The sequence below is a fragment of the Cryptomeria japonica genome, chromosome 3 (assembly GCF_030272615.1).
Source record: "Cryptomeria japonica chromosome 3, Sugi_1.0, whole genome shotgun sequence".
Classification (NCBI taxonomy): Eukaryota; Viridiplantae; Streptophyta; class Pinopsida; order Cupressales; family Cupressaceae; genus Cryptomeria; species Cryptomeria japonica.
This window is the reverse complement of record NC_081407.1, coordinates 424,124,617-424,144,439: the sequence shown is the minus strand read 5'-3', so window position 1 is coordinate 424,144,439 and position 19,823 is coordinate 424,124,617. Positions and strand designations below refer to the sequence as shown.

Sequence of the window (19,823 nt, the reverse complement as noted above, 5' to 3'; positions counted from 1 at the left end):
GCTTGGGCTGGTGTGAGGCATACGGACCCGTACGATCTTGCTTGGCAACTTCTTTTTCCTCTGAAATTTTCTCTTTGACAAGTTCTGCTTCCTCGGATTTGATTCTGCCTTTGCGGTGTGTACAAAGGGGCTCTTTGGGGCTTTTTATAATCATTTGATCTTTCCAGGGTTAGGGTTAGGCATAAATATTTCATTAATTTTTAATAAAATAAGTGCCTTTTTATTAAATGTATTTTTCCCCTACTTACTTCCATTACTTTTGCTTTACATTTTAATTTTTTTATGCTTACTAACCCTGTCCTCTTTATTTTTTCCACATACTTTTCTTTTTCCACAATTGCTTTAAAATCTTCACGCGATAGTATTTCTTAAATTCAACCTTTCGTACCTTCAATTTACTAAGGTATCTCGGGGTCCGTTTTTGTCGTGCATTTAGCCCTTTCTGATCTACAGGATAGCTTATTGCCCTTTTAGATGCCTCTAAATTTTTTTGCCCCCTTAGTTTCCTCTTTGCTATATGGATACTTGATTTTTTCTTTGCTGTTCCCTTGTCGTGTGTTCTGATTACCTTCCATCTTTTATTTGGTCCTTGGTTGGCATCCCCATCTTCTATGTTCCTCTTTACTCCTGAAGGGTCGTCCTGAGGCCTTAACTTTATCTCCGAATCTTGCAACCACATACATACGTGCAACATCCTCCTATAGCATTCTTCTGCACAACATGTCCCCACGTACTCCAGATCCCATATCTTATCGACCAACAGAGCGGGTCCCACTCCCTTATACCACCCATCGATATACCGGTCTCCGTACTGCTGGTACTGTGTTACCTTTTCTCCGTCCACCTCCGGGGGTCTTGCAGGGTTAGGTATCACCTGGTACAATGAGTTTGGTATGGCTTCCAATTCGCCTGGCTGGGAGGCGATGATGAACAAGTCTTTTGTTTTCAGCACCATCTTCAAACAAGGTCCTAGAGTTGCCCCATACTCCTCTAGGTCAAGTTCTTCCTCCAGGTTTGCAGGTTCCTCTTTATTTCCATTCTCAGTTTTCCTTTTGGCTTCGACTTCTTCATCGATATCATACGCTACATACCCCTCTCGAAGACCCTCATTTGGGGCCCGCTTCTTCCAATGACCTGAAATCCATACCCACACAGTCGGGTCCCCAAAGTATGCATTTGTGAGGTGTTTCTTGATCCTTGGAACCGCAACACCTTCCACCCGCCTCGGCACAAGTCGTTCTTCCATGAATGTGAGCGGTTTGGCCCAGTCTTCCTCCCTTCGATAAGGCTCTACTTTCACCACCGGGTCTTCTTCCACTTCCCTACTTTGCTCGATGGTCTAGTCTCCCTTTGTAGCATATCCCAACATGTTGATTGCTATCACAGGTTTGTTTTGTTCTCTATAAGCTTTCAGCTTCGAACCATTTACTGGGTCCCTAATTGGGTTGCCGTCCAAGGTGTATAGCTTCACTGCTCAGTTCTTCCCGACCTCCTTGATTTTATAGGGTCCGAGCCAATGAACTTTGAACTTCCCTGGTCACAGTTTGTTACAACCGTTATACTTCATTACCAACTGCCCCGGTCGAAAGTTGACTCGCCGCAGGTGTTTGTCATGCTAGAACTTCCGTCGCCGTTGTGCTACCTCCGTTGCCCATTGTGCCATTACCCTCCGTTCATCCAATTTTACCAGGTTGTCAAGCCTTGCACTCAGACTCTCTTCATTACCAAGTCTATTGTCCACTACCACCTGCAAGCTTGGTATGGTGTATTCTGCAGGTACCACAACCTCTTGTCCGTACATGAGCTGGAACGGGGTATGCCTTGTAGTGACTTTGTAGGTCGTGCGGTAATCCCATAGTGCTGCTGATAGCCTTTCTTCCCAATCCTCCTACTCCACCCCGCATGACTTATAGATTATTGACACCAATACCTTGTTGGTCGCCTTCGCTTGTTCGTTCGCTCGCGGGTAGTACGGGCTAGAGAGATTGTGGAAGATTTTAAACTCAACGGTCATGGTACGGATCACTTGGTTGACTAAATGCACTCCCCGATCACTTGTGATTTGAAGGGGTATCCCATACCTGGTGACAATTCTTTCATACAAGAATCGTTCCGTACTAATAGCATTGTTATCTGGTAGGGCTTTCACTTCTGCCCACTTAGTGAGGTATTTTGTAGCTACCACAATATATTTGCATCTATGCATACTGCTTGGCTTCAAAGGTCCCACAAAATCCAGACCCCACCTTTCAAATAGTTCCTGTTGCTGGGAACGGAATAGGGGCATGAAGTCCCGTTTGAGTGGTTTGCCCGCACGTTGGCAAGTGTCACACCCGACCACCCACTCCCGAGCATCAGTGTGTAGAGTTGGCCACCACAAACCAGCTAGAAGTACTTTCCACGCGGTTGCATCAGGTCCCATGTTCCCCCTGCTAATCCATTGTGTGCTTCCTTGAAGACACTGGGGATTTCCTCCTCCATAACACATCTCCTCAAGATTTGATCAGGTCTCATTTTATACAGAAGACCGTTGATCAGTTGGAAGGTTTTACTCTTTAGTGCCAGTTTCCACCGTTCCCCTGGTAGCATCCCCTGCGCAAATGTGGAAGTAGAGAGGTACTGGCTGATCTTCTCGTACTACGATGGTAGTATTGCAATCTGGAATAAGTGCACATCCGGAAAGTCCTTATTTACCCCTTCGATCGACTCCCCTGACCTGATCCGTGACAGTTGATCGACTATCACATGGGACTTCCCTGGTCGCACAATAATGGTGAAGGTGAATTCTTGCAAAAGTAGCAGCCATCTACTTACCCGATCCTGAATGATCGATTTATTTACCAAGTACATCAATGCCTGGTGGTCCAAGTAAAACGAGAATGGGGTAGCCAGCAAGTAGTGACAAAACTTCTGAACGGCGTACACTATCCCGAGTGCCTCCCTCTTTGTTGTACTGTAGTTCTATTCGACCCTCGACAAAAGCTGGCTGGTGAAGAAGACAGGGTGATCCAGTCCCTGTGTCCCCACTTGTGCGAGGGTGACCCCAATGGCAAAGTTGGAAGCATCCACGTGTACGTGAAACTCTTTATTCCAATCCGGGTACACCAGGATTGGTGCACTCACCAGTCGATCCTTCAGTTCGTTGAAGGCTCCTTCCTGCTCTGTACCCCACACGAACGGCTCCCTTCCTTGTCAGCTTGTCTAGGGGCCAGGAGGCTTGCGCAAAGCCTTTGATGAATCTCCGATAGTAGCCAACATGGCCTAAAAATGACTTCACCCCTGTTACATTCATCGGACTCTTCATATTGATGATCACCCCTATCTTGTCCAGGTCTGTCTTTAGTCCTTTACAAACAATGTGGCCAAGGAGCTTTCCCTGAGGTACCATAAACTTGCACTTCTTCAGGTTAAGAGCTAGCTTGGATTTCCGACACCTCTCCATACATTCTTCGAGTGCCTTCAGATGAGTGTCCTGATCACTAAAAATAGACCAGTCATCCAAGAATGCCCTGAAGTTCCCTACAAACATTTTGTCAGAGATGTGTAAAATTATTCTCTGGAAGGTTGTCGGTGCATTACATTGCCCGAAGGGCATGCGATTGTAGGCATACACCCCCTCTTCCACCACAAATGTAGTCTTTAGCTTATCTTCTTCCACAATACTTATCTGATTGTATCCCGAGAACCCATCCAGAAACGTGTACATCTCGTGCCCAGCTACTTCTTCGAAGATGTTGTCTGTGAATGGGATTGGAAATGGATCTTTGATTGTTACTGTGTTTAGGTACCTGAAGTCTACGCATATCCTTATCTGGTTAGCCTCCTTCTTGAGAGAAATGACTATTGGGGAGACCCAGTCACTTGTCTCCACCTTAAATATGATCCTAGCCTCCAACATTTTGTTGATTTCCTCATTCACCTTGGCCGCATAGTTCTTGTTCATTCTGTATGGTCTCCTCTGTACAGGTTGGGCTCCTGGTACGAGGGATATGCAATGTACGCACAGTTCCGGAGGTACCCCCTTCAAGTCCTTGTAGGTCCAGACAAAGACGTCCTTGTACTTCAAGAATATCCTGAAGGTCGCTGCCTTCAGTACGGGGTTCCAATCATCCCCTACGAGTATCACTTGCGGGTCCTCGTCCTTGCCTAGGTTGACTTTTTCACATCACTTTCCTCGTATTTGATAGGTTTATCCCGTTCAAATCGGTGGGCTGGTGTGTCATCCACTCGGGCCACCCCTTCCTGGTACCTACCGTACTCTAGGGCAAATGACTTCTCTTCCGTACCGCCACTTGATTTCCCAATCTCGCATATTTGCAGCATGTGGCACTCCGGGTGGAAGATCTTGTAGTCCTCCATCTGCCAATGGAAGAGTCCGGCCAATGAACTAGTTTCATCTTCAGAGCATATGTCCAGTTCCAACATTCCTTCCTCGTTAGGTTCCATCCCTCCTTTGTCTCCTTTGGAACCCTACTCCCATCTGTTTGAGTCCTCCGAGTCGGAGTCAGACGACGCAAGCTCTTCATTGATGGCCTGGTTCCTCAGGTCAATCACATACTTATGGCGTCGTACGCTTTCCTCTCTTGTGGGATGACTACGAAGTCCAGAAGGAATTGTTGTGTCCCAATCACCACCTTTTGTGCCATAAGAGTCCCGAGGGGTTTGATGACGTGCTGATCCGCACTGACGAGGTGGAATGTTGGTGGCTAGAGGGTAGTGTTGTGACCTAATCACACATCACCCCATCCTAGATAGGGCCCCCCCTTTGCTTTTTGGCCCTTTTGGTTGTTTGGCTTTCGTTTTCGTGTGTGTTAGCGACAATCTCTTCAATCTCTCCGCGTTGCAGGTGTTTGCGAGTCAATTGGGGTTAATCTGCTTCTTTGTCCAGCAAATTTTGTGAGGTCTAGGGCCCGTTTTGTCCTTTTTCTAGGGTTTTGCCTTCTGTCCTAGATTTTAGGGGTCCCTGTTAGGGTTTTTGAAAAACTGAACATACGAATGGAGTCGGGACCCTTCAGGGGACCTCCCAACAAAATTTGAGCCCAAACGGAGTTACTTTCTATTTTTAGAAAGTCCCTATTTTTTAGGGATTTTTCCGAGTCCCAGAATGTCGCCATATCGCCAAAAATCAAACTTACTATTTTTAGTAATTTCTATTTTTAGTAATTTCTATTTTTAGTAAGTATCTATTTATAGTAAGTCATTCCTACGTCCTGTTTTAGGCTCTAACTCTGACATTTTGGAAAATTTCTATTTCGGGAAAGTCTATTTGTGGTAGGATCAGGCTAGCAGACAGTGAAGAATCAGCATGCACAATCACTTCTAAATTTGGAAAGTTGAAAGCAGACAGGTAGGGGTCTAAAATGGCTAAGTATGAGAATCATCCTTGAAGTGGAAGGCACAAAATTGTTCCAAGTCTGGAAAATCCACCTTCAAAATCCCAAAGTGGCATCTCAGTACAGAGAGTGGTCAAAATTTGGCTAAGTTTGGATCTCCTATTCCAGAAGAGGAAAGCAAGCATGATCATCCAAGTCCAGAAATTCACATCAATCCACCAATGTCATCTTGATCCGAAAATGGCCTGAAATTTGACTAAGTTTGGAAATTTGGAAGATCTTCCAAAATCCAGAATTTGCATTATGATTCCTATGGACCTGAAACCACTCTCAAACATCCTGAAAGTATATATGAAATATAACTTAAAGTATAAGAAATACTTAAATGTTATATTTCATATATATATCCTGATGAAGAGCCTAAAATAGTGGAAAAATCCACCTCTCCATGGACATCTCCAAAATGCGCCCAGGTTAGGCCTGGGGCGCTAAAACCAAGATTGCTTTCACAACTGCAATTTTCCATCATTCCTTGGACATGGCAAAAATGCGCCCAGGTCAGGCTTGGGGCGCTAAAACCAGGAATGCTTTCACAACTGCAATTTTCCATCATTCCTTGCACATGGCAAAAATGCGCCCAGGTCAGGCCTGGGGCGCTAAAACTAGGAATGCTTTCACAACTGCAATAATCCATCATTCCATGGATAGGGCCAAAATGTGCCCGAGCATAGGCTGGGCGCTGAATCCAAGAAGCCATTCACAGAAAGAAAATTCATGAATCCTTGGCGTGGTAAAATTTCACCCAAGCAGAAAATTTGAAATTTTGCCTAAGGCACGGAATCCAAGGAGTCAAGGAAGGTAAAAAAAAAACAGAAATTCCCCTCGAGCGAATTTTCAATTTTGCTATTTTTAGACATCAAATCCTGGCCAAATATGGAAATTTTTATAGATTCCGAATCAGGACGAAATTCCTCATCCAATGAACCTGACTCCTAAAATTTAGGAAGATCCCTAAAAAATAGGGATATGGAGAAAAGCTGGGAAAATTCCTTCGACGGCATGAGATGACAAGTTGGAGTGGAATTGAGCAAATCACGAGAGAGATCCTGCAGTCTCCCTCCAAAATTGGAAAGAACAAAATCAACGAGTTAGCGGGAGGAATCTTCCAAAATATGATGCATGACTGGGAGCTTTTAAGGAAGGTTCTAGATTCGAACTCACATGCATGGGAAACCGCCTCGCATGTCATCATAATTAAAGAAAGTATGACGCGCCATAAATGCAGTTACTTATTTGGTACCTCTTGGGAATTGTATATAAGTTGGAAATAACATTTCATTTTTCACGTGCAAGATCCAAGAAAGAAAGAGTGAAGAAGTGAAAAGTTTTCTATACTTAGTCTCTATTTCATCATTTTGAAATATTCCCAGGATGGCGGAACCTAGCAGGACAGCTAACATTTCCAGGCAAGCAATGATTAAAGCAGAGATGAAGGGTTTTCTTCCCCATTCTCGGTTGAATTTGAGATGGGAAGAGATCAGTGATACCAATTTCGGCACGTTCAACTGGGCTGCATTCAAGATAAGAATGTTCGGAACTGCACGACACAATCCATCTCCGACAGCTGTCAAGATTGTGAGAAGCGGAATAGTTGCAGCAGCTGGCTTTCCTCCCGCCATTCAATGCCCAGATCTAGTCTTGGAATGTGCAGCGCGTTACAATTTGGAGCGGAAGACGATCTCAACGCCAGACGGCAAGTTACTGACAACATTGACTCCAGAGGCGATTGGTGAAGCCTTCGGAATCCCTTCACATTACTCCATGACATACAGGACCAGCAGTGGAGCCCAAGCAGTCTATGAAGCAAGCCCCACCAGGTGCGCTAATTTGATCAACAAGCAATGGTTGCTGAAACCTAGAGTGCACGTTTCCAAGATGCCCAAGACTCTCACGATCTTCGAGTTCAAGCAGGAGTATGTGGACATGATAAAAATGTTGAGCAGAGTAATGGGATGCTCGCACACGGTAAACTTCGAGCCTTGGATGTTCTTCTACATTGGCGAGATCATGAATTCTAATACATTGATCGACTGGGCCAGATTGATCAGCCATTACTTGCACGAACAACTGAAGAACTTGCAGGAGAAAAAGTCTCAGTCCTTCTTCATGAGTTCTTATCTGTTCTATATGCTGGCACGAAGGGGTGGATTCGATGGGCTACCGGCAAGAGGAATCATGGGCTGCGGGCTAGCTCAGCTAAAAGTGCATGAATGTTATCCTCAGCTACATCTCCACAACGTGAATTCCTACAAGTTGGCGAATGACACCTTCACCATGTACCTAACACGACTTATGCAAAATAAGCTGCACATGAGGTTGTCTCCGCAAGCAAGTGCTTTGGTCCAGAAATATGGCGCCGTGTTCCTGCAGTTCCCCAAGTTCACCTACATCAGGACACAGGGTTTCTCCTTCCAATCTTACAAATTGCCTAGATATCCGTCAGATAAGCTTATATTGCTCGAGCTCATGAGGCAGTTGACTGCCTATGACCAGCTACAGAAGAAGAAGAAGAAGCAGTCTATTGAATTTCCAGTTGTCTTGGGGGATTTCATGGAGATATGCCCAGGATTGGAGGCCACTGAAAGTGCAACAGGCGAGTTGGCATTCTACCGACTATCATTCTACACTTCTAGGGCCCAATATGATCCCTACAGCCAAATCAAGAAAGTTGCCGGTGTCAAATTCATACATAGATTTCACTTGGAGGATTACTGGGCTGGCGCCGAGGACGACTTCGAGGTCCGGAGAAGAATGCACTCCAGACTGCCCCTCGACATCATCAGAATAAGTGAGATCCATCAGGTGCCAGACTAGGTAAAGGAAGACTCAGATTTGATGCAACCCGAATTCGAGAGGATAAAAGATCAACCTATCCTGTTGCCAGATTGGTCGGAGCCGGAGGTAGATGATTTGAACATTTTGGCTAGGCCAGTGCTAAAATTCACTAAGCACTGGATTGACAGGCAGACGAGAAAGTTGGTTGAAAACCATGTCCCTCTGACATATTAGCTGATGGGAAATCTGGATTCTCACAGCGAGGCAACTGAGGACTCTTCACAGGGTCAGGCAGGAAGAGAGGCCCGGATAGACAAAGGGAAAAGTGCCCCAAAGAGGCCAAGGATAGCAAAGACGAAGGACGTTCAGCAGGAAGCCCAGCAGGAGGAGCCTCCACAAAAGAGGACGAGGACAGGAAGGGAACATTCACCAGTCAGCTCCGCAAGCGTACAAGAAGTAGAAATGTTCCCACATCCCGCAGGCCCACTTCCAGGAAATGTTCCAGCACCTGATATACTTAGCATCAATGCTTCATAGGGCCATCATTAGCCGAAGAGTCAAAGGCAAGAGGTTTCCCCGCGCCTGGAAGAGGTTCACCAGGATAATTTCGTAGAGACTATCCTTGGCGAAATGGAAGAGGAATCTCAAGAGCAGGTGCATGCAGGAGAGTATAGCCATTCCATCCCTGCGCCGGATTGATTGGTAGGCAGATTGGGAAATGAAGCAAGAGGGGAGCCCAATCCTGCTAAGGAATTAGAAGAATTATTGAAAAGGATGGATCAGCCACCTGAAAGGAAGGCCCCCCGGAAGTTTTCCAAGGTAGTCAGGGAAGAATCCGAAGCCCGAACCTTGCACATTGCTGAACCTGTTGTGGATAGGGATAGGAGTGAGATCAGGCAGGAGGATTACGTCATCAGACAGGTGGATCTCGGCCATGCTTCCACCGGTCAAGTAATGGGAGATTTCGACGATTCCTCCTTTGCCATGAAGGAGAAATTGTTGAAAGCGAAAGCAAAGTGCAAGCGGCTGAAGGAGGAAAACGAACTTCTATGCGAGTATGTCAGGAGTTTCAAGAAGCCCCTTAGGGAAGCAGGTCCTTCAGCCACTCCCCCTCCCTTCCTTCCTAAGGAAGTAATTGACGATGCGGAACTTACAAAGGAAATGGCACAAAATTCCCGAGAATGGATAGATGATATTTATACTGAGGCAGGGAGATTTGTAGAAGATCTAGCTCGGCTCCATTCAAGGTTCGTGGCTCTTCTAAGTAGATTGGAAACGGCGAAAGGACTATGGGAAGACGTTGATGTCTACCAAGACTTAACCATTTCCCGACTCAGGGCTCTGATGAGAACTCCAAGGCAAACACTGGTAGACGGGAAAGTAATCCAGGAGAATGAAGCCTACGACTTTCCCCAATGGTTCTACGCCATCTGTTCAGGGAAAAACACCCTTGATAAATTCAGCATTGATTCCGTCACCTTGAAGGAATCCATCAGAGGAATACAAGAAGAAATCCTCAGTGCCATGGAAGCTTTATTTTCAAGAAAACTCAGCGATGGGGGAATAACAGTGAATTCTTTGAAATCCCAGTTGCATGATTTCTTCTTCGTCGGTTTGTTTCCCAAGGAACATTTTGCAAATGTTTCTTCATTCTCCGGTATGATGAAGAAAACACAAGAAGCCATGACAGATTGGGAAAGTTTCTTTTCCAGAAGTGAAGAGGAGATTGCCTTGATGGAATTCAACATTGAGAATGTGCCAAGTGTCTCCATCGGAGAATTGGAGGCCGTCGTCGGTATGTTCATTACTTACGCCATTAATGAGCGAGATAATGGCCGTCTGTTTTTAGATGAAAGTCTTTTGACTGAACCATGATGGCGTATTTATGGCTGAAGGGAACAATTGACTAAGCACGGGACCGGTCAACGCATGCCACCGCAGGATAAGGGAATCTTCTTGCATGTTGTCCCCTCATAAATGTTTTATGACGGATTCTTTTTGCATGTCACTGTCGCTTGAAGGATGATGGGTATTTATGACGACGTCAGTTATATTCCGGGCATGATCATCATCATGGGCGCTATTTTAGGCCCTTTTAAATTTATTGTAAATGGGCATAATGGGTTAGTTAATGCAGATTCCCACCTTGTTGCATCATGTGTGGGGAATCTTTTGGGCAAACCCTAATTAGGGTTTTGCATGTAATCTGAGCTTGAGGCCTATATAAGAAGGTGACTCCCTCATTTGTAAGGAAGAGAGACTATAGTCAGAGATTGTTGCTAGGAGTTTTTGAAGCAAACACTTAATACATTGTTCAATTGTTGGTGTGTTCTTGTGTTGTTTCATAACTTGCATGGTCTCGTTCTCTTCATAGACTAGATTTGTTTTCAATTAGATGAACTGGATTTGATAGGATCGCTTGTTGCCAAGTCCCTGCTCATACTTTTGGTGTGTAGCTGATTGTTGCATACCGTGCAAAGTTAGTCTGAGCCTCGTTATAAGTGTATGTCTAACTTCGATTGTTAGGAGAGATTGTTCTATCTGATGGTTTCTTTTGACAATTTGAAAATCTTTAGCACTCCCCCTGAAGATTGCACCGCCTTCGTGTAAGTTGTGCTTTGCTGGCGAAGCGAAGCGCGGTTGGATTTTGCACAAGTTATCCCGTCTCCTTGTTCCTAGGATTAGATTACCTTTAGTTTAGCTTCCCTCTACCCTATTCCCATTTACTTTCTGCATATTTCATAGTCCGAAAATCTAAAACTTAGAGCTTCATTGCAAATCATCCGTCGATAAATTCTCGAGCTTGCATAGATTTCTTCAACATACATAAGGCCCCTTGGATTACCAGCAATCACATCAGCCAATTGAGTCACATCCGCAGCATAAAAGGAACCTTGGAGTCGGTTGTCTGATTCTTCTACTATATCAGCATGCAATCGTACTTTGATCAAGAGAGAGTGAAGTGACCGTTTGGCAACTTTATTCTGTGTTGGACGCCGTCATAAAAAACACGTCAACAGGTAGGTTTGCCAAGACCCCTCCAAGTTTCTTCCGATAGCACATTGACGCTAGACCCGCCATCCACAATGGTGTTTGTGAGCTTCTACCCCATTATCTCCATCTCTACCACGACAGGTTTCCGTCCAATACTTATGGTGAGTAGCATAGGATCTATGGCATCTGTACCAGGTTCCGTCACCGGAGCCATACTAGATGGTTCTGTCGCCGTTTGGTGTTCCTGGTCGACAGTGGTGTCACCGACTGCATTTGTCAAGGCCATCCTCAACTGCGACCTGGTCTGTAGGAGGTCGAATACCTGTACGGGTATAGTGGTCTGTAACATCTGCTGATCCGCATTGACGAGGTGGAATGTTGGTGGCCAGAGGGTAGGTTTGCCAAGACCCCTCCAAGTTTCTGTCGGTAGCACATTGATGCCAGACCCGCCATCCACAATGGTGTTTGTGAGCTTCTGCCCCATTATCTCCATCTCTACCACAACAGGTTTCCGTCCAATACTTACGGTGAGCAGCATGGGATCTATGGCATCCGTACCAGGTTTCGTCACTGGAGCCATACTAGATGGTTTTGTCGCCGTTTGGTGTTCCTGGTCGACAGTGGTGTCACCGACTGCATTTGTCAAGGCCATCCTCAACTGCGGCATGGTCTGTAGGAGGTCGAATACCTGTACGGGTATAGTGGTCTGTAACATCTGCTTAATGATAGTTTTTTCCGGTCTCAACCGAAGTGGAGTACTGGCAGCCGAGTGCGAGGCCCTCCATTTTTCTGCCATCGAGACGTTCAATGTCTGCCCTAGCCTCCTGGAGTCTTTCCTTCTCCGTGCGAGGGTCAGGGTATGTGGCTTTCTTACTTTGCAATCTTGTGATTGCTAGTACACCTTCCTTCAGTTCCTTTACCTCCAGCATATTCACCCCTTTTTGCTTTGGACACTTTGTGTCCTCGTGATTTCCCGAACCGCACCATTTGCACAACAAATTCCTTGCACTATCTCCATTTTGACATTCCTGCGCAAAGTGACCCCATTCGTTGCATTTCCGGCATTGGATCATGGGTCGTCCTTTTGCATTGTACTGAATTCTACTCCTCGGCGTGTTATTATTGGACCTGTTGTTACCCCACCGGTTGTTTCGGTACCCTCTAGGAGAGGCGTCCGAGTTTGCTGTCAGCTTCGGAGGTGTCGCTGGTGGTGTGACTTGGTTGGGTTGGGCGTAGAGCACTTGGGTGCTCCGTGCTTTCAAGTTGTACGGGCATTCCTTGATGGAATGTCCCATTACTTGGCAGATGTAACAAAAGGCTTTTCGAGGGCAACTCCCCCTAGTGTGCCCTTCTGTCTTACAGTCAGTGCACCATAGTTCCTTTCCTTCCTTGCCATTTTCTTTGTCAGCCTTCAGTTCTTTCATCATCCTCATTAGATTCCTTCGGAGTGCTTGTACGGTCTTAGATTCCCCGTCGTTGTCTTCATCCGTTCTATCACCGTCACTCACCCGACACTTCCCTCGGGATGTCTTATTTTCACTCTCAATATCCATCGCGCACTTGCATGCTTCATCATACGAGGGTGGAGGGACCATCTTCATCTTTCGTCTGAGGGACGGTACCAGTCCTTCGACAAACCATCTCTTTTTCAGGCTATCAGCCGGTTGGTTCTCCATTTTTTTGAGCAGTTCCCTCAACCTTCTGTTGTAGGCCCGCACACTTTCACTTTTTCCCTGCTTGGTATTGTAAATCTCTGCCACGATTTCATTGTCATCCCGTAGGAGTTTAAACTCCTCTTGGAAAGCCTTCTTCAAGTTGTTCCATGATGTTTTATACTGGGTATCCAGGTCCGTATACCAGTCAATTGCTATTCCTCGTAGGGTGGCCGGAAATACCTTCAACCAGTAATTCTGGTCGTCTTGGCCATTTGCCTCCCAAATGGTCACGCATGTCTTACAATGTCGTACGAGGTCCTCTGACCCATCACCCATGAATTTTGGAAGCTTTTGTTTCTCTAGAGTGTGTGCCATTGTCTTCGTCTGGAGGGTTTTATGTAGCGCCTGGAAGTTATTATATGCCTGGAAGTTATTATGTGTCTGGAAGGTACCATACGCGTTTGACTTGGTTGGACCATATTGCTCCATCCCTGAGCCTTCTATGCGTCCACCCCTGTCCTCAAGGCTTTGGTCACCCTCGCTCCTATCGTCCCTCCTTCTCGGGGTTTTTGGGTCTGACCCTCCTATTTTGGTTTCCTCCGTCAAGGACAAATTCCTGATGCGGGATAATGTCATTTCAAAAATATTGGCGATCTCGTTGTGGAGATCCCGTATCGCCTCCTCTCCTTGTTCAGAATACTCTGACGAACTGCTCTGCGACTCGGCTCTGGAGTCTTCTTCACTCGACGTTGAGTATGGGGCCTAGTCGGCGAGATCTTCCTCCGCTACATCTGGAAGTGGCAAGTTCCTAGCGACCTCCTCCAACTCCTTCCACGTACACGGTCTCTGTCTCTCCTGACTACACTCCGACTTCTGCTACGTTCCTCAGGTCTCCTTGAGTCAACAACTTCCCTTAGCTGTCGTCTCTGCTCGGCCTGTTCTTTTATGCGGAGGGATCTCTGTACGGTTCCCTCGTCTACTCCTTCGGTGGTAGTGGTATGTCTGTCTTTGTTTGGCCGTAGGGGCATTAAGTGTCGGGGTTACGGCGTCAACTTGTATCCCTTTCCTCTTCCTCCCTACGGTTCCGCTCTTCATACCTTTGGAGTACTTGTTGCCGACGGAGTTCCCATGCAGTTTCCTCTATTCGGTCTTGGAGTGCAATCAGAAATCTGGCGAGCAACCGTGGAATGCTCCCGAGCAGATCAAAGACAGGAGTGTTGACGGTGAGTTCACCACGTACCGTGCCTTCAAAGACGACTCTCTCTTGAGCCTCGCTCTGCACATACTGCGTGACCAACACGTCCCACAACTCTACCAAGTCTGCCATCAACTGATCCTCTCGTGCCTCTTCCTCGGTACTTTCTTCGTGTGTGTCACTGTCTACGACAGTTAATTGCTGGTTGAATGGCCGGCCCATTAATTCCTTCCACCTGCAGCCATAGTTATCTCTAGGTTTGTACAGGTAACGGCGCCAAAATGTTTAGTCCTTACGGTGAGGTTGGTAATCTCACGAATAAACAGAGATATTCCACACATACCAACAACTCATATAACAAGAACATTAATGTATATTAAAGCATAGATAACAATTACAGAACAGCTACGGCAGAATGATGATATCTTTATTGGATTCCAAAATATGCCAGTACAATGCTAACTTGCCGAGGTTCTATCCATACATTATATAGACCCGACAGTTGGCCAAGTTGCCAACCGTCACTAACTACCAACTACCCCACGGGAACCTCTCGGCAACTCATACATAAGAAAACATAAAACACCCAAACCAACTATAAACTAACATGTGTTATTGACCCCCAACAGTTTATTTCCAAAGATATAAAAATTGCTCTTTTTACTTTAGTTCAATTAGAAAAGAGGGTAAGAGATAAGATTTTGTGGATTCATAGATGAATGGCACCCAAGCTGTGTATTACATCTCTACCTGTACCAAATCTGGTAGAATTGTGATGTTATACCCCTGGCCAACCTCACAGGTGGTGTACAGATCCTTGGGCCGAAGAGGAATTCTCTTTGCTGCCCTTTTCCACAACTCTGAAGTGCTCTCCCAAAACTTAATACCCAACTAATTCACATTGCAAAACCAAATCAAGGTACATTTCAATGTTTAGGTGTAAAAGATGCAAAATAGATGAGAACAGAATGGAACATATTTTTAAAAATCAAACACAATGCAAAGATGAAGAGAGATGCCAGCCAATAAGAAGAAAATGCCCAATTATAAAACCAAGAAAGAGAAAACCAATCTCAGCTGCCCACAATGTTCTTTCAGATTGCTGGATTTATAATTTTATAGGTATGTTGCTACTCCATATGAGTTTGTCTATTATTTCCCAAGAGAGGATTTATCTTTTGGTGAACCCTGCTTTTACCTGTTTTGTAGTTTGTGGGAACTCCATTTTGTAAGCCTAGAAGACCACATAATTCCAATTATTATTTTTTGATTGCTTGGTGAGATAATCATTCATGTGAACCAACCCTGTAATCCGACCTTGTAAGAGGATTGCATGAATTCCATGATTCGATCCAAAGTATGATTTTTATTCCTTCCTCAAGGTGCCATGTTGCTCCTTAATTCAAAGATGCTGTACCCTTTAGAAAGTGCCTACCTTTCTTAACTGTCATTTTTCTTGTTAATGCAAATTTGGGCATGCTTCTGTTGCTTTTTCAGTTGAAGAGGAGGTGCTGGAATTTCAGTCTTGAATCACTCCTATAGGATGTATGGAAATTTGTAATTCATTAATGAGCATACATAAATGATATTTATTATTAACATTATAGTATTAATAATGGTACACCCTTCTAGTAGGGGTTTTCCATAGTGTGCCATGAAGGCTCAGCTAAGGCCCTTAATGGGAACTATGAATGCCAGCAAGGCGGTAACCTCAGAAAAGTACATTTATGGGAGGGGTCCAGAGGGACATGTCATAGGCCCTGCCGCCCTAGGTTTGGTGTCTTGGACATCCTGGAGATCACAGGTCAGGGATGAAATGTGCCCCCTCTATCCCCTATGCTTGGGCCCAGGCCCCAATAGGAGGACATCTTGAGGATGTCTATCTTTTGAGGGGACGTGCTAGGATGCCTTGCTGCCCCCAGGACAGCCCAAGTGGTGTGCAGGTGTTCCCTCACCATGTCCCCCAGGCCATCTCGGGGATGATAGACCATACAAATTAAGGAAAAACACAAAAATGAAAAAAAAATAAAAATTATTTAAGTAGAGGAGAAAGCACAAAAAAAGAAAAACAATTCCTACATTAAGATCTAAACCTAATAGCCATGCCAGTGATAAGGAGTACGCAATGGCATTTGCATCGGGCAATGAGTTAGATTAGCCATTCTATTGTGTTATGTGTTATTTTGTAGAATTGTACTATGTAATTTGTAACCTGAATTTGATGAATAAAATAAAATATGATAGTGCTGATGCTTCTTGTTGATCATTGGCTAATTTATCATCAGGTTTTCAAACTTTGTATAAATTCATTTTCTTTTACTTATATTGCTTCTTTACTGGTTTTCCTGATTAAATTTTTGAATATTTATTTTTATGTATTATTTTACTAGAATTTTAATAACACCTCCAGATATCCTGCCCTCTACTCCCTCACTAATTCCCAGGTGTCACCAAAATTAAGAATATTTTATTTTTGTCATCCTTGAAACCCGTTCCTTTGTTCTCTAATCCCCAAAAAATGGTAAAACAGTGAGATCTGGTCATTATATTGTGGATGTGCATATATACTCCTAGCAAGGCACAAGAAACAATCAAATTGGGGTTAACGCAATCCATGTCATCCTCATCAGAAACCTGTAAATTGATCAAAATCAAGAAAATGTCGTAGAGATTATTTCTTTTCTGACATGGTCTAGAATGACTTGACGAAAATCTGCTCTGTATATGGCATAAGCTATCTCTTCACTAGATCATTTCATGTTATTTTCTCATCATACGAGACCCAAATAGTGATTGCAATGATGAAACGAAAAAGCACTACCAAATCTTTGTAAGAGGATATCAGATATTGCAAGTGCTTTAATGTGAAGTGTGAACAACCCACCCTTGAGAATCTATCCAAGGACAAATAGAAAGAAGATAGGCAGTCTGAAAATAGAACATCATCAATGTTACTACAGCTGTCAAAATGACCTATAACCAAGCTATTAACCTTGAGCGGGATAGTATTTCTCATAACAACAGTACCATTTTACCACCGGAGCCAGTTCAGACCCCATAGGGCCTCACACAAGTTGCACACCTAAAAAGATCAGCTACCTCTCCTTGCCACTCTGCTTTCACCTTTGAAAAATTGGCTGCTCTTTACCTTTAACATGCCCACAAGGGTGTTATTTGTAGATGATCTTTAGAAGGTCCCACTTGTGCCCATGCTCCCTAATACTCTTTTCAACTCTGAACCTTGCCTCTTAGTGGCCTGATTTTTCGGGCTGAAGAAATACCTAGTCTACTACATCTTGTGATGGAGACAACTATCACACTGAAAATCAGCTCTAATTAGCTGTTTGGCTTTCTAACCTTCTCACTGGCCAGAGGCAATCCAAATCTACAGACTTGTACATCTATATTTTATTGGCTAACATCAGTGATAGCCTTCAGTGTCTTTTTCAGTCAATGGATGTCAAGATCTCCTGTAGAAGTGTGTCACATTGCATTTCTCTTACAAACAAAAGAAGAATCAAAACATTCTCCAAGATTGCTTCAAAAATCAAGTTGAATGCCTCATCTTCTTAGGCAAAGCTTTCTGAACTTACAAAGTATGACTGGAGCAATCAAGGAATCATTAACCACTGAAAAATCTAGGAGACAATTTGCTGAGATGATAAGAAAAACAAGTAGCAGATGGCTCTGAGAATTTCAATCAATCCAATGGGATTCTCCATTGCTAAAGTTTCCTACAGATGCAAGGAATGGCACGCTTCCCTACCCTTAGCATGGTAGTGAAGCTACTGGATATACTTAGAATCAACAAGAACCTGAAGCAAAAGCTACACATGCTGTGTTGCATCTGACACTAAACACCATTGGACACAGCTTCTTTCCAGAAGATTCACTGATCCTCCATTTTACTTTTGTCTTCAAAGCTAATGCCTTATTATAAATTCTGACATGTACTGGCAGTTCGCTATGACCTCTTTGTTATTTTTTGTGTTCGTTGTAAAAGCTGAACTATGAATACCTCCCTGTAGCCTTGCTATAGAAGCCTTAAGGGGATTTATCAATATTTGTAATATTCCCTTTATATCAATTCTTTAATCTTTAATCTTTAATCTTTTAGCCAAAGTCTATAATCGGAATTTTGGATGCCAACAAGGTAGTAGCCTTGGAAAAGTACAGATATGGTCATATTATATTTTTGAGACCAAATGGAAATAATTTACCTGAAGACCATGATCTGATTCAAGGGACAGAATGCTTAACCGGTGCTGTAGCTATATTAGAAGGCCGACTGTCATTCTTGTCCATTCAAGATGAAATTTCAACTGCCTCATTTAATTGAAGAAGTGAGCCATTCACCTTCACTACTTATTAGATGCAATTTCTTTGATGAAATTATTCTCATGGTCAAAAACTTAACTAGTAGGCTTAACTCTTCTGCAGTTTGTGCCAAGGGATTCAACTTAGAAATTGTGAAATTGCAGATAAATTGTTACTTATAGCCATGCATTAGATTTAGTAATCTATTTTTTTTTTTTAATTTATTTGTGTAAATGCTAGGTGCTACGAGGAAATGCCACTGCAAGGATGGCAAGCTGCACAAGAGCAACGGACTATTCAAAACCTCTCTGATACACTCAGAACGATATTGCGCTTATGATTGGATGCTCAGATTCTGACTGATTTTCTTATTAACATATCTGGTGTTTATCTTTCACGGGTTAGTGCCAACTTTAGTTGCTGAATTAAGAGTTTTGCATTCAATTAGGAAGTAATTGAGTGAGCTTTTTCTGTACTGTAGTTAGAATGTAGGATACTATACCATATATAAAGGGCTTAGTCAACTAGATTTGCATCTAGAATCATGTTTAAGGCTATTTCAATCCTAATGGTTGTAATTTTAGCCTAAATGTGGTTCCAATTTGTACGTTAGCATGTTCCTTCAATAGACTATTATATAAAAAGTTTCGTCAAGAGATGGGTGCAATATAATGTCTGTGCAGTCTTTCATGGCCTCCCTCTTAATGTGAGCAGCAGTATTTATATGTTGTGTTATTGGGGATATTTATAGTAATCATACAGTACCAATTAAGTCATTTGATCTTATTCGTGGCATGCAAAATAATTCTGGCCTAGCTGCCGATGTTGAAGACGGTAGGTTTAATTTTGTTGACGTTTAATATTTTTTTAATTTCTTTTTTTAGATTAATTACAAAATTAATACGCTCCCTGATTAATTACTATAGTAACAGTAAATTTAATGGAGTAAACATCCATGTTTGTATAGTTATTAAGTACTAAGTGGATGAATCAGATCCACAAATGGAAAGGGGATGAAATGCATAAAGTTTCTGTCAGTAGTATAAGTAGTGTAATTAGTTTAGATAAGTAGTCTAATTAGTTTAGAGTAGGTAAAAATATAAAGATAGAGATGAGAATTGATATACGGAGATAGGTAGAGAGATATCTAGCAATAGAGAGATGCGGAGATAATGAGATAGAGATGGGGAAGAGATTAAAGAAGAAATATGGAGAGATGGAGATAGAGGGGCAAAGAGATATAGATATAGGGGTCTAGGAAGAGGGGGAGAGAGTGATGAACTGAGTCTAGAGATAGAGGAAGATGGAGGTGAGAGGAAGAGGTAGATAAATAGATAGAAAGTGGAGAGAGGGAGTGATATAGATTGCAGAGAGATAGAGGGGGAGTTGAAGAGATAGATGAAGATATAGAAAGTGATATAGAGAGAGATAGTGCGAGGGATATATAAATAGAGAGGGAACTCATGAAATAACATATTTTATTTTGTATTATAT

General features: G+C 43.6%; 1 protein-coding gene across 2 annotated transcripts in view; it reads left to right on the top strand.

Moving 5' to 3' along the window:
- Positions 1–18,983, top strand: part of LOC131070436 (serine/threonine-protein kinase 1) — a 237,942-nt gene extending 218,959 nt beyond the window's left edge. For both annotated transcript variants that reach the window (XM_058005968.2, XM_058005969.2), the window contains exon 18: positions 18,570–18,983. In XM_058005968.2, coding sequence (XP_057861951.1) covers positions 18,570–18,669 — 100 coding nt within the window. In that variant the 3' untranslated portion in view covers positions 18,670–18,983. The remainder of the gene's footprint in view (positions 1–18,569) is intronic.
- Positions 18,984–19,823: the final 840 nt, after the last annotated feature.